This window comes from Pinus tabuliformis, chromosome 9 (genome assembly GCF_031772625.1).
Source record: "Pinus tabuliformis cultivar Carrire ecotype Pingquan chromosome 9, CPIR1, whole genome shotgun sequence".
NCBI classification, from domain to species: Eukaryota; Viridiplantae; Streptophyta; class Pinopsida; order Pinales; family Pinaceae; genus Pinus; species Pinus tabuliformis.
The window spans coordinates 549870525-549886664 of NC_142307.1; the positions used below are offsets into that span (position 1 = coordinate 549870525).

The window sequence follows — 16140 nt, forward strand, 5'->3', positions numbered from 1 at the left end:
ATCTCTTTGCTTCAAGAAATAAAATAAATTCTTATTTTTGCATAAAAAATAAAGGAGTTTGTATTAGAAAACATAGAAGAAAAAGAAAATAATTACAAAGATGAAACTCATTGGAAAAATTGTAGATATTATGACGGGAAAGTCAACAATTGAAAAATAATTAAATCGAGAAAGTCCCATTGTAAAGATCCACATCAATAATATCGAAATTCCAAACACATTGATTGACTTGGGTTCAACTATAAATGTCATGATAAGGAATACTATGGATAAATTAAAATTAACCAATTTTCAATATACTCCTACTTTATTACTATTAGCAAACATGTCTATTATCAAACCAGAGCGCATATTGGAGGATGTATTACTATCCCTAGATTCATGGGAGTATTTAGTTGATTTCATGATACTAAATCCCAAAAATAATCTAGGAGGTCATCCACTATTCTAGGAGGTCATCCATTGATTCCTAATAGGCCATGGTTAGCCATGACCGATGCATTTATTAGTTGTATATATGGTGATATGTTTTTTTTGTGGTAATGCCACTAAAATGTTCACATGATATCCACCAACAAAAGAAATAACTGAAAAAATAACTCAAATAGAGAATGAAGAATGGATTGAAGATTATGATGAATATTATGAAAATATTCAATCAGTTCTAACCATCTCACAAAATTATCACGAAGATCAATTAATGAATAATCACAATTTTTCTTCATATTGTCAACAAAAATTATTGTGTGCATATGTTAGACCAAAATTTTCAAGAAGATTTTAGGATTGAATACTTTTCATCTCAAAAATCCAAAATATCATTAAACTCAATGGAAAAAATTGGCAATTATCTTATAGACATTAATCGAGGGAAAACATTAAATATCAACAATAACCTGAAGGGATTTCAGAAAGAACAATTGATTAAGATGTTGTAGAAAAATTCCTTTGTATTTGCATGGGAATATACAGGTTTGAAAGGAATCAATCCGAATACATGTATGCATCATAATTATATACAAGAGAATGTCAAACTTGTAAGACAACCCGAGAGAAGGAAATAGTTCCAGTGAGGTCTACGATATTAACGCAGAGGGAGATGGCGTCAGTAGGACCTGCCGCACCTGCTGTCCTGGTAAGTTCCGAAAGACTCTATTCTTCCTTTCTATAAAACAACGGTTGAATAAATATGGATTTTTTAACACTTGCAGAAAAACAAAAAGAGAACGAAATCCTAGGTTCTCGATTATAACCATGGAAGCACATAATTACAGAGTAAAAGCAATAGTTTCTAGCAATCGTTTTTCATTATTGTAAATTCTGCTTTTATTTTTCCGTTCTCGTATGAGAGAATGATACAATTAGCTTGTATTTACAATTTTTAAATATTTTTTCTTCTCTTGAAAAAGAAGAATATATTTAATAGCGAATGCTTATTTCATATACATAACTTCTATGAGTTGTGAGTATTCTGCAAAAGAAGTAATTTCTCTCTTCTTCGATGTGAATGTAGAAATTCCACATGTTTCTCCTTTCCCTAGGCTACATTTGTAAATTTCTTCCTAGCGAACTTCCTTTACATTTAGAGCACCACAGATGTATCTACATATATCAAAATATATTGTTATTTCAGAAGCCAGAAACCATGTAACTACAACTCAGGGTCACGCTCAATTTTCATTGCTTCTAAATTAATACAAATTTATTTGATTTTCCTGTTGCTTTGTACTGGACTCTATACAACATTTTTGCGTAGGTTACTCGAATTAAATTTGATTTAGTTTCTGACTAATTTCAAAGAACTTACCTGTTGTTACTCTTATTTAAGTATCAAAATGTATTCAACATATGGAGGCATAAGTTTTTCAAAGCAACTCAAGTTGTACATCTGGTTCATGTCATTTCATTTTTTCTTTGAAAAAAGACTTAAAATGGGCTTCAATTTGTATCCAGTGTGTGACAGGATGTTCTTTCCATTATTGTTGAATGAGATGGCTATTGTGGTTTGTTGCTTCAATACGCGTGAAAAAGAGTTATTAGAATTGCACCTTGCCACTGGATTTGGGAAGTACCTTTAATTGTTGACAAGTAAAAGGACTGGTGATCACTTTGCGATGATCAAAGAGGGGGGAAATTTAGTAAAATATGTTGCCATAAACACTCTCGCAATGCAAGATACTAGAAAAGTAGGGCAAGGTCTGTCCATATGGACATTAATAACGAGAATTGGTTGAATTTTTTTTGTAGAATTTTCAATATTAATGATTATTCTCAAAACAAAATGCTCTGATACAGGAGTGCATGTTCTCCTTCTTCCATCTCTACTTTATTGTACAGGATTTAGCTTTTTGGTTTTGTTATATCTAGTTTTACTAGATGAGATTTTTATTTTATGTACTTTCTTTTTATTTCGAGAGATGCTTTAGGTATCTCCTAGGTATGCGATTAGCTATGTCTAGACTCATGTAGGGGCTACATGACTAGGTCTAGATGCTACTTGTAAGCACATGATTCTAGTGTAATAACCTAGGTGATGATCTACAAAGGGTACTAGTTTATTTGCAGATAATATCTATGTTGAAATTGCCTTTTTGGTTCTTTTGTAAAACCATAAATTGCTTTTGATTGTCAAAGAAATTATCTTTCTCAAATATAAGGAAATAGGTGTATGACCTAAGACCTAGAGGTGTCTGGAAAGAGTGGAAGTTTGCCCCCTAACAAAGCACCAACAAGTTTTTACAAGTAGCCACTTTTGGGTCTTGAGATTGTATCAATAGAGACTGGGCCATTTCAGATTTTCCCAAATCACAATTAAAACATAGGTGCAGAGAGTTTTACCTATAATCCCTATCAATTCAAACTCAAACTCAAATTCAAATTATCCAAGTGTATACATGTACATGTAATATTATATATTTGAGTAAATTGGGAAAGTATTATGTTTTTATTGGTATAAGTTCAGACATAAAATCAAACTCAAATTACCAATGTTTATACATCAAAATGAACAATTTTCACTTCAGAGATTTGAGTAAATCTAGAGTTCATAGTGTTTTTATTGGTAGAATCCTTAAATGTAGGCATAGTGTAATAAATGATTTATAGAAGTGTCCTACAACTCTTCCCATTCTCTTTCATTGGTGAGGAAACATTGTTTGATCCAATCCCTTTGAAATGAGGGCACATCTTTTGCTTCAGTTGTGCTTGTTTTGTTGTTGTAGTTACAATTGTGGATGGTTTGTACAGTGCAAACCCTAACTCTAAATGTCCTCTATGCAGACATGTGAGAATTCTGGTGCAGGTTAATTGTGTTTTTTATAAACATTCTCACTTCTACCATCACTTTATCTTTTAATATATATATATATATATTATCTCTCCCTTTTATTCAATCTAAAACATGAATTGATTCCAGATGAAGGTTTTTGGCGATGTTGTGTGTTTAGGAGAGTTGAGTGTTTTATTAAGCGAAAAGTACTCACAGAAACTTTCCCATTGTTCACTTCTTCCCAAGACAAAAGCAAAGGGAATATATTGTTTCCACGGGAAAATATCTCTATTTGGTGGATTTATATTTAAACGTATAATATATCAATTTGGTACATGAACAGTTATGAACGTGTTCTGTGTCTCTCAACTGTTAGGAGTATTGGGAGCAAAGGCTTCAGAGGGACAAGGTTGAGCGGCTTCAGCAAGCAAATTAACATTGGAAAACCAATGTTGGGCATTCATAGGATTCTAAATTTGGTTCTTTTCAACTTTTTCTTGGACCATACCTCTTCCATAACATGGATCTATCCCACTATTGGTTTTCATGTTGGACTTATTCACTTTCCTGTTCAGGTCTTTTTCTCCTGATCTCATAGAAATAAGAGAAGGAAAATCAATGGATATGCACGACACTAACCTATGTTTCTTACAATCTTTCTGTTGATTAAAAAATTTGATAAACAACGAGTTCATAAAAAAAATATTCAACGACCAGAACATAAAGGACGCACAACAATAATCACATTTATTCTGCCAGAAAAGACCAAGCTAATACGAGCCATTTGGCATTGAAAATTTGTACTATGGCTCACAGGAGAAAGCGTTAGATGACGTTATTCAATCTGTCATTAATTTTCTTAACGTGTATCGAGGTTTGTTGGACAGATCTTACTTCAGAAGCTATTTCGTATTCAATGTGTTGATTTCTGGAAGGTTTTGCGGTTGATTTAATGTTTATTAAGTTTTCACTTATGCAAGTATCTAGAAAATTAAATACACAAAACCTTTAACTAGATAATTAGATTTACAACGAATTTTAATAGAACCCCATGTCAATGTCACTGAATGTACCCCTGGAAACCCCGAAGGGAAAAACCAGCTAGAGTTTTTTTTCTTATTCAGTCTCGACAAAGAAATCTGAAAACAATATTACAGAACAATAAGTCTTGAGTTCTGTTCAAGAATGACAAAATTTCTGCCAAAATTTCCATGCTGAAACAACTTTAGATAACAGCCCTGATTTCTGTGCATAAAAGTGCCAAAAATCACTTTAAATCTCGTGCAAAATTATGTTAGTCTACCCAGGCGGAGGAATGACCCGTTTTCTGTCATCGCTTGGAAAAACCTCCGGCTCCGACCGCCGGCAATTCCTCCCCTCCGCCACCCTCCGCGGCCTCTGCCCAGCGCCGGCACCCTCCGCATTAATGTGGACGACTGACAGGTTCCTGACAGACATTCCGATTTTCCGATTTCCATCACGTCTTGCCGGGAAGTTAATTCACCATATTCACCTGCGAAAGGGTTGGGCTCAAGAAGAGCCCGTGGACGCCCGAAGAAGATCAGAAACTCGTTAGCCCGAAGAAGATTAGAAACTCGTTACTTACATGCAGGAGCACGGCCATGGCAGCTGGAGGGCTCTGCCGTAGAAAGCTAGTGATTAGGAATTTATATTTAGTGCTAGAACTTGCAAGAAATTCTCTGTATTTTTGTTTTTTTGGGTAGTTTTCATGGGGTCATTTTTATGCAGGGTGGCTGAGATGCGGGAAGAGCTGCAGATTGCGTTGGGCTTACTATCTAAGGTCAGATATCAAGCGGGGGAAGTTCACTGTGCAGGAAGAGCAGACTATTATTCAACTTCATGCGCTACTGGGAAACAGGTTAGTTGGCCTGACAAACAAAACAACGTTGAATGAATTAGTTTTTTGTATCTTGATTCTGTCACCTGTGCACTGAGAGCTGATCTTGATTATGATGTGACAGGTGGTCCGCCATTGCTACTCACCTTCCCAAGCGAACCGACAATGAAATCAAGAACTACTGCAATACCCACCTGAAAAAGCGCTTGCTGCAGATGGGAATCGACCCCATGACGCGCAAGCCCAAAGCCGAATCGATTATGGCACCTGGTGTTCAGTCGTCCAATGGGTTCTCGAATCTGAGCCATATGGCGCAGTGGGAGAGCGCGAGCCTGGAAGCCGAATCGAGGCTGGCGCGCGAGTCCAAGCTCAGGGCCAGGGGCCTCTGGTTTGCCCAGTTGAGAAACGTTAATGCGAGCTCGGATTTATTCAGCCGATTGCGGAGAGCCAGTCCAGGGTTCGAATCCGATAGAGAGGAATCAAAGATTCCCGGGTTGAGCTCTGTTCTGGACTTTGATGGTATGGAAATGACACAGAAATGGGACAAGTTCCAGGATTCGAGGTCGGGAACCAAGTTAGACCAGTGCAATTTGTCAGCCTTGGGAGGTTCACTGGGAGTTATAGTCCACTGGAGAATGAGGACCGAGCTAGTAAGACGAGCTATTTGGGCCTTCTGCAACAAGCTATGTGCCATGCTGGAATATTTTATATTCTATGTCAGTTTAGACCTGAATGTCTGTGAAATCTCAACTCTCTTTGAATTGTTGGATTTCAGAGAAACCATATAAATGGTTTTGTAATTAAATTGGATTGTTTGAAATTTACTGATTAATTTGGTTTTGTAATTATATGAAATAGCCTGAAATTTACTGATTAATGAATTATTGTCCAGAGAAAGCCTGTTATTATCACCTCAGGCTTTGGGTTTTTTGTTAGCATGGTGGGGGGATGTATTATGTGATATATTAGTTTTGGAATCCAATGTGTGTGTTGCTTTAAAACCTTTTATGAAGCATTGGATTTCATTATTTCAAACTCAAGGACAAATATGAAGTCTTGTCTAGAGAAAAATCTGTTATTTCCCCTCATTATCCTTTTAGCTCTCTTGTTAATCTGTGTATTATATATCTTGCCTTGAAATTTAACCATTTCAGAGATGAAGTGAACAGGGTATGTTCTGATCTAATTTTCAAAGCTGTATGCAAAAATGAGGAGCAGACTTTAATTTATATAGGAAACGACTTCCATACTTCCCTCAATCAAAAGCCCAAGTGGCCTGCAAAACGAATTCCCTCTACCCACCTTGCATTGTTCAAAACGTAAAGATAAAGCTTCATTCTTAAGACAAGGAGCAAGAATTTTCACTCAACATGTTTTAATCAAACAAATGAAATTGTTATCATAACTGTCAAATAATTCAACTCCAGTCAACAGCCTTCTCATTCACTCTGCAAGACATCCAGTCATGGATACCTTCTTAAATTGCTACCAGGGTCAGATACCATTCTTTTATTTAATTCGCCTCAGACTTATCACTGAGATGACATGCCCTAACTGTATCATGGAACTTCTGAGGTGGCCGACTTATGAGGGACAAAATGTCTATTCCTTGTCGTGGCAAAGGAATAAATATAGATCCAAAAATATCTAATCAGATGGTGCTTGCTACGGGTGTGCTTTGAATCTCCTCTAGGGTAACTAGAACAAGAAATTCATCAATCCTGCAATCAACATATGTTAAACCTTGGAGAAGTTTCCTAGCACTCGTTTTCTCCCCTTGGTCTTTAAAGGATTGTCCATGGTAATCATGGAAGTGGCAAAGTTACATGAATACATTTACTGGCCCAGCATGCACGCTGGGGAGTTTCAGATCCAGCTCAATGATACATTTAGCATTATGAGCTAAACCAAATACATTGTTGATTATACTAGAATAAATTGTTTATTCTGAACAGTTTGGAAAGCCCTCGAAAGTTAGTGTCTTTGATGAGATTAGAATGACAAGAAAAGGAGTGACCTTGATATTACATCTTGGCAATAGTCCTGTTTTGCTAACATGCTGTTTGGCGGACTTAGAAGTCTCCCTATTTGGATGAGTGAGGAATGAAATGTAACTTTCAAAGAAATTGCCATTTTAGCAATAACTAGATTCAATGATTGGTTGCATTGTTGAATATAATTGGCAAATCTTGAAATATCATCAATGATGTTTATCGTCTTGCTAATATTGTTGTTTATGTCTGATTCTCAAGTTCTCCAAGGCATGGTTGTGAGTGTTTGTATCTTTTCATGTTCTCTATTTTCCACATTTTACATATTTCATACATAAAATAATAACTTAATAAATCCAACAATATAAGCAAAAATAACCCTCTTATTATAGATTTTAGAATTTTAAGTATAATTTTATCAGATTTATTCTGATGAATTGTCCAGTGGAATAGCCATGGCTATCTATAGATCAATGGGCTTGAAACCACCAATGGTAGAACCAATTATAAAATATTTCTGACTTCTTTACATGTACTTTTAAAGAAGTAAAATTGATTTTTCACTTTTCTATGTGGGCCTTATTTTGTTATGCCATTTTCACTTTTTACATTTTCACATGCACCCTTTTTTAATTATACTTTCAAAGTTTTGTATATTTCTTACAACTATCATATATCTTATTTAACATCAATGAGAATATGTGTTCAACATCTATGACAAACCAAATACACTTTCCCCAAATACACTAAAACCAAATACACTTTCCCCAACATCAGTGTTCCAAATACACTAAAACCAAATACACTTTCCCCAACATCAGTGTTCCAAATACACTAAAACCAAATACACTTTCCCCAACATCAGTGTTCCAGATAAACATTTCTTGAATATCCAGATCTGGCAGATGCAGATACATTTACCCAACTCAAGCATTGATATTGCAAATGCAAATACATTTACCCAACTCAAATATTCAAGGGGAATAGCTCTGGAATATGCAGATATTACACTGCAAACTTAAATGGAAGATTAACCGAACGAATCCTGCAAACTTAAACTGAAGATAAACATTTCTTGAATATCCAGATCTGGCAGACGCAGATACTTTTACCCAACTCAAGCATTGATCTTGCAAATGCAAATACATTTACCCAACTCAAATATTCAAGGGGAATATATTCAAGGGGAATAGCTCTGGAATATGCAGATATTACACTGCAAACTTAAATGGAAGATTAACCGAACGAATCCTGCAAACTTAAACTGAAGACAAACAGAACAAATCCTCAAAATATTAAATAAGAACAGAACCTCATTATGCAGATCTTCCAAATTCAAAATGAAATTGAAGACTAGCTTAACAAATCCGGACTTATTTTGAGTTCACATACAAAGCTTTTACAATAGTATGGTTTTGATTATCTAAGAAAATCTAATTAACATAACATATGGAATTGCAAACTCTAAGTGAAAGTATATTACTTTAAATTAATAGTTAACCCAAAACATCAAACAAAAGAACAGACTATTTTGTTAAAGTTAAAACATTGGAAGAGCCAAAAGATAGTTCGTTGATTTGTTATTCTATAGAATCAAGTCTCTTAACCCTCTTATCAGGTCTCTTAACCCTCTTAGCAAACACATTGACTCAATTTTTGACATACAAAAACTCAATCCCATTGCATAAAATATCTGGGTAGTTTCATTCTTCTGGTAAATTGTCATTGGCAATTATAAACAGATTGTAAAACCTTAAAAAGGAAGTGATTGTATGAACATACTATCCAAGGTCAATTTTTATTAGAATATCACATAGTAAAATGAAGTAGAACACTCCATATCTTGCCAAAATAAACAGAACGTGGCTAAAACCCTTGACCAAAATAAACAGAGAACGTGGCTAAAAACCTACTCATTACATTCAAGGTTTTGAAAGTGGAACATTCTTAAAATTATACAGAAGCAAAGCAAAGCCAAGCCACTGCCAAATAACCAATTGAATTCTTCAACTTTCAAAAAATTTATAAAAAGTGATGTTAGATGTATACGACACAATTGAAGTAATTGTAAAATGAAATGGTTAAATTTCAAGGCAAGATATATAATACACAGATTAACAAGAGAACTAAAAAGATAATGAGGGGAAATAACAGGTTTTTCTCTAGACAAGACTTCATATTTGTCGTTGACTTCATATTTGTCCTTGAGTTTCAAATAATGAAATCCAATGCTTCATAAAAGGTTTTAAAGCAACACACATTGGATTCCAAAACTAATATATCACATAATACATCCCACCATGCTAACAAAACACCCAAAGCCTGAGGTGATAATAACAGGGAAAATAACAGGTTTTCTCTAGATAATAATTCATTAATCAGTAAATTTCAGGCTATTTCAAATAATTACAAAACCAAATTAATCAATAAATTTCCAACCATCCAATTTAATCACAAAACCATTTATATGGTTTCTATGAAATCCAACAATTCAAAGAGAGTTGAGATTTCCCAGACATTCAGGTCTAAACTGACATAGAATATAAAATATTCCAGCATGGCACATAGCTTGTGCAGAAGGCCCAAATAGCTCGTCTTACTAGCTCGGTCCTCATTCTCCAGTGGACTATAACTACGCAGTGAACCTCCCAAGGCTGAAGGCTGACAAATTGCACTGGTCTAACTTGGTTCCTCACCTCGAATCCTGGAACTTGTCCCATTTCTATGTCATTTTCATACCATCAAAGCCCATAACAGAGCTCAACCCGGGAATCTTTGATTCATCTCTATCGGATTCGAACCCTGGACTGGCTCTCCGCAATCGGCTGAATAAATCCGAGCTCGCATTAACGTTTCTCAACTGGGCAAACCAGAGGCCCCTGGCCCTGAGCTTGGACTCGCGCGCCAGCCTCGATTCGGCTTCCAGGCGCGCGCTCTCCCACTGCGCCATATGGCTCAGATTCGAGAACCCATTGGACGACTGAACACCAGGTGCCATAATCGATTCGGCTTTGGGCTTGTGCGTCACGGGGTTGATTCCCATCGGCAACAAGCGCTTCTTCAGGTGGGTATCCCAGTAGTTCTTGATTTCGTTGTCGGTTCGCTTGGGAAGGTGATAAGCAATGGCGGACCACCTGTCACATCATAATCAAGATCAACTCTCAGTGCACAGGTGACAGAATCAAGATAAAAAATCTAATTCATTCAACGTTGTTTTGTTTGTCAGGGCAACTAACCTGTTTCCGAGTAGCGCATGAAGTTGAATAATAGTCTGCTCTTCCTGCACAGTGAACTTCCCCCGCTTGATATCTGGCCTTAGATAGTAAGCCCAACGCAATCTGCAGCGCTTCTCGCATCTCAGCAACCCTGCATAAAAATCACCCCATGAAAACTACCCAAAAAAAACAAAAATACAGAGAATTTCTTGCAAGTTCTAGCACTAGGTATAAATTCCTAATCACCAGCTTTCTGCGGCAGAGCCCTCTGGCCGTGCTCCTGTATGTAAGTAACGAGTTTCGGATCTTCTTCGGGGGTCCACGGGCTCTTGTTGAGCCCAACCCTTTCGCAGGTGAATTAACTTCCCGGCGAGACGCGATGGAAATCGGCAGGTCTGTCAGGAACCTGTCAGCCGTCCACATTAATGCGGAGGGTGGCGGAGCTGGGCAGAGGCCGCGGAGGGTGGCGGAGGCCGGAGAAATTACCGCAGTCGGAGGAATTACCTGCAGCCAGGCCATTCCTCCGCCTGGGTGGACTACTCCGTTGTTAATAACAACGATCTTCACTTGAAGTTTGTGCCAAAATTCTGCTGAAAATGTGTAGGAAATAGTGCCAAAATTTATAGAAATTTTTAATATTGTAACCCCAACAGAATTGGCAAATAGTGTTTATTTTTTTCAGGGAAGAGGTCTACCGTATTAGTGTTTATTTTTTTCAGGGAAGAGGTCTACCGTATTTTTTCCCACACATGGAAAGATTTCCAAGACATAGAGTTGGGTAACTGGTTGTCTCGAAGAACTATGTACTTTTTCTTGATAAAAGACAAATCAACTGTCACACACATTTTTTACATTTTTTAAATGAATTTGGATGCTTAGGAGGTCCATTGTATTATTCCCTTACAAGTTATTCAAAAATAAAACTAGTCACGCTTGATGGCTTAAAACTTAAAAGCTAACAAAGAATTTAGAAATTAGAGTTGTCTTTAGTGAGACTTTTTAGATTTTCTGGCACAAGAATTTTTCGAAAATTTTGAGGTGAAATTTTGATATACGTTATTTAAACTAGTTTTTTGACTATATATATGGATTCAGTGCCCTGAAAATCCTTAAGGCAGATTGTGCAGGGGTTACCATCTACGGGATTTTAGAAAAATTAGAGCAAAACAAACCCAACAGAAAAACTTCCGAAAAGTCTTACCAAAGACAACTCTTTAGAAATCTCACTTTTAGTTAAGACCTACAGTACTTGAATGACTGGTTAAAAATTGACTAAGCACACTAGTTTTACATCAAATTCAAATTTATGTCTACAAATAAACTTTCATTTGAAATATTGTTGTAAACTTCTTCTATGCTAATAAGTCATTAAGAGAATTCATTGAATACTAGTAAAGAGCAAGCAGAGCTAATTTATTCATCTCAAATAGTTAACTTCACGCATGTCCGAGATATTCTAAAATCCACAATCTAATGACATAAATTAATGTATGATCTGTGGTGATTTGTTTTTCTGAAACAATTTTTCATGACGTGTGGTGATTAAGCCTAGCTGTACCATATTGCATAATTCTGAAACGAAAGAAACTCTCGTTCTGGTGGAAGGTGTCCATTTTCCAAACGGGCTGACTCTGACCCAGGATCACAGCGTTCTTATTTATGCATCCTGCCCGGGAAGGTTGGTATTCATGGCTAGCTCTTTAACTTTTTTTTGCCAATAAATCCGGTTATGGTTGGTTTTATTGCAAAATTATTTTAATTAAAATTTAATTTTTTAATAAATATTATTATGTTTATTTTGGATTTATATTATAAATTTATTTTAAATTTTAATTTTAATATAATTGTTTAAATCAATTTGACCGATAGCTAAATTGATTCACTCTCAAAATCCTGTCTGTACAGGTCGATATTGAGGTATTCCGGTTGTAGATCGAAAGTGCCAGTGAGAACGCGTCGTTCACTTCAAGCCCGATTGCCAATGTAATTGGATTTTAAGTGCTTAGAATTTAGAATCTTTAAATACCTTAAAAAGGTTGGGCGATAAAAGTGTAGCATCATTCTTATGAAATCGGCACTTTTGAATATTTTTTGGATTTTGTATTTGCAATGCAGTGAAGGATTCAATTCAAGATGGAGTAAAGTAAATTTTTGATCTTAGGAAGATTAGTTAAAAAATGATGTGGAAGAAATATGGCTGGACAATATAATATTGTTATATGAAGTAAATGATATACCAACAATATATTTCAAAAAAGAATAACGATATTTAATGTAATGAGGATTTAGCGTATAATATTTGATAAAACAGGTATTATAGTCTTTTCAGTATACTCTTTCTCTATATTACAAATGTGATGTCGTATTACTCTAATTTATTTATTTGTAATGGATGGAAGTTAACTTCTATCTAACTTAACCAATTAAATTAAGATTTTGTAATTTTGAGTAAAATATTCTTGATTCTGCCTTTGTACAATAGAATTATCCAAACACAAAGATAAGACAAAATATTTGCAACATATATCTTTACATCTATACCCAAAGGTGTCAACAGATAGAATTGTATTTTCTTATAAAAACTGCTAAGATTTGTTGAGTAAAGACTGTTTTGATTTTTGATATATTGTTTCTATTGTTGGGTGATTATATTATAACAATTTTATAAACTCTCAAATTTAACAAATCTTTTTGTATGTTATGGCTTTTTTCCTTATAATAAATATATAACTTCTTTTACATAATTATGTTATTGAAAGGTAATCTTTTGATCAAACTTTTATAGGTGAAATGTTAATTTATTATGAGATCACTCTTCAAGGAAAAAATTTTAAAGATAACCTTTTTAGATGGGAAACATAAATAACCAAAAAAAATTTAAAAAAAAAAAAAAGAAAAAAAGAAAAAATTGTGTAATAGATAAAGAAAAACCCAAATTCCAACCCTGCTCCTCCCTCAAGAATATTTTCTAAACTAGACGAAAAGATAAAGCATCCCCTGAGCTGCTAGATTTTTTTTGAAAAGTTTTTGTAAAGAGAAATTTGAAAGAGATTATTAAAACCTTCTGCCGCAGCCACCATTTGGCATGGTTCTACGGTTTCGTGGGACAGTAGAACAATACCAAATGGCGGCTGTTGAACAAGGTTTTAATAATTTCTCTTTCAAATGTCTCTTTCCAAAAAAATCTGTCACCTCCTAAGGTTTAGAGAATACTCTTTAGTGAGGAGAAATGGGTAGGAACAGTAGAACAATACCAAATGGCGGCTGCTGCAAAAGGTTTTAATAATTTCTCTTTCAAAAAAAATAGTTATCTTACTATTTATAGTTATGTAATTGGTTACAACGATGTACAGTGATGTAGAGGTGATTCCACAAGACTGGAGATGTAAAGTGATGTAAGAGTGATTCACCAGATTGAAAACAAAGATTAAAAAAAAAAATCAATTAAAACAAATTTTCTTATTTTTTAAGTTTTAATCTATTTTTATTTCTATGTTTTTTGGTGAGAATTTTTTATAAAATGTTGATTTACAATCTCAAAAATAAAGCTTACATCAAAAGGTTGGATATGGTTTGCAAATTGTGAAGCGCATCTATTTTGCAAAGTTATCTTCAAATGTTCCATTTTAATTTGAAAGGATAATTAATTTTTTTATTTCCTCATCGTTGCAACCATAAATAACTACCAATTCCCCATATAAAATATTTTTTTTTTTGTAAAATTATATAAACCAACAGTAATCTAACAATATAAGAATAGGAAAATGATAGAGCAAGGTAAAAACTACCCATTAAAAATTAACTGTTATTGAATAGGAAAATGACAGAGCAAGGTAAAAACTACCCATTAAAAATTAACTGTTATTTTCTTTTTCATTTCACCTATTTTAAAAATAAAATATAGCCCCGACACTACTGATCTAGATATTATTATATACTATAAAATGTTTAAATAATTATTACATTGACATACCTATTCAATAAACTTGAGAAATATTAGCTAACACCATTGTTGAGATAATTATTACATTAACATAACCTCTTCAATAAACTTGAGAATTATTGACTACCACCACTAATACAATTACTTGCGACCTATAATATTTTAATTAAAATAATATTAAAAATCCACATCATTACAGCTTCATTTTGAAATGGCTAGAAAACATTGCATTTTATTTATAATTTGAAATTTTTAAATAGCACTAAAGTTGTCTTATTTGGGATATTATTGCCTATGGATATATGTTCATTCTTGTTCTTGCTATTCAGAAGATATATACCCAAATAATGCAGTTACAAAAGATGTAAATTGATTTGATTTTTCTACTCTTGGTAGATTGGGAGTTAATATTGATTTAGGTTGTTTTAATTCTCCCCTTTAAATAGTCTATATTTGACATGAATATCATGGGTCAATACTATGAGTTGTCATAAACCTTAGGCTCAAAAACCACTAATAGCGTTAATACTATGAGTTGTCATAAACTTTAGGCTCAAAAACCACTAATAACTTGACCAAGTCAAGTTTAGCTTAACTACTCATCAAAAATTAATAAAAATAAAAATAATATCCTTGAATATTTATTTTAAGATACCATTATTTTTATTTTTATTTATTTTATTTTAACCTAGTGAAATTTTTACATGCAAAGTGATTTGATCTCTCTAGACCCTGGTAGATTGGGAGTTAATATTGATTTAGGTTGTTTTAATTATCCCCTTTAAATAATCTATATTTGACATGAATACCATGGGTCAATACTATGAGTTGTCATAAATCTTAGGCTCAAAAACCACTAATAACTTGACCAAGTCAAGTTTACCTTAACTAACCAAAAATTAATAAAAATAAAAATAATATCTTTGAATCTTTATTTTAAGATACCATTAATTTCATTTTTATTTATTTTATTTTAACCTAGTTAGATTTTTACATGACTTGACATTACATTAGAATACAACAACTCTACCATATTTGACACCCTCAACCCAATGAGAAAATTATAAAAACTATGGGTTATCCAATGTTATGTTCCTTTAAACCATCTTTAAGTAATCATATATGTTTTACCGAATACCATGGGCATTTAAATCATCTAGAAGTCATGAACACTAACACAATATTTTTATTTAAACATTACTTGACACAAACACCCTAGCCACTAACACAACATTTTTATTTAAACATTACTTGACACAAACACCCTAGCCACTAACACAACATTTTTATTTAAACATTACTTGACACAAACACCCTAGCCAACATTTATTAATCGAAATGGTCATGAATGCAATATGTTTTTACCCTATCACCCATGTCTATGAACAAATCAGCAAAAGTGGGGTAATTAAATAGTTCTTATAGCTATATGATCATTTACAGTCCAATTTTATATCTATTTCATTGTCATGAATGCAATATGTTTTTACCCTATCACCCATGTCTATGAACAAATCAGCAAAAGTGGGGTAATTAAATAGTTCTTATAGCTATATGATCATTTACAGTCCAATTTTATATCTATTTCATTGGTACCGTCCCATATAATGAACACTAACACAATATTTTATTTAAACATTACTTGAAACAAACACCCTAGTCAACATTTATTAATCCAAATGGTCATGAATGCAATATATTTCTATCCTATCACCCATATCTATGAAAAAATTAGTAAAAGTGGAGTAATTAAATAATTCTTATAGCTATATGATCATTTATAGTCCAACTTTATATCTATTTGATTGCTATCGTTCCATTTACTCCTTAGAATTATCTTAACTTCTAATCCACCAAGTCCAAAG

At 33.9% G+C, this 16140-nt stretch overlaps 1 protein-coding gene and 1 pseudogene across 2 annotated transcripts; one reads left to right on the forward strand and one right to left on the reverse strand.

Annotated features, from left to right (window-relative positions):
- Positions 1-4890: 4890 nt before the first annotated feature.
- On the forward strand, positions 4891-5872 carry LOC149149692 (uncharacterized; annotated as a pseudogene). Its single transcript, XR_016263224.1, has 3 exons — positions 4891-4923; positions 4993-5147; positions 5251-5872. The product of XR_016263224.1 is annotated as an uncharacterized LOC149149692 (transcript).
- Positions 5873-9836: 3964 nt separating this feature from the next.
- Positions 9837-10851, reverse strand: LOC149149693 (uncharacterized). The gene is made up of 4 exons (XM_089442557.1): positions 10819-10851; positions 10579-10727; positions 10354-10483; positions 9837-10251 (listed from the first exon to the last, which is right to left on the reverse strand). The coding sequence occupies exons 1-4, from the start codon at positions 10849-10851 to the stop codon at positions 9964-9966; spliced, it is 600 nt and encodes a 199-aa protein (XP_089298683.1). The 3' UTR covers positions 9837-9963.
- Positions 10852-16140: the final 5289 nt, after the last annotated feature.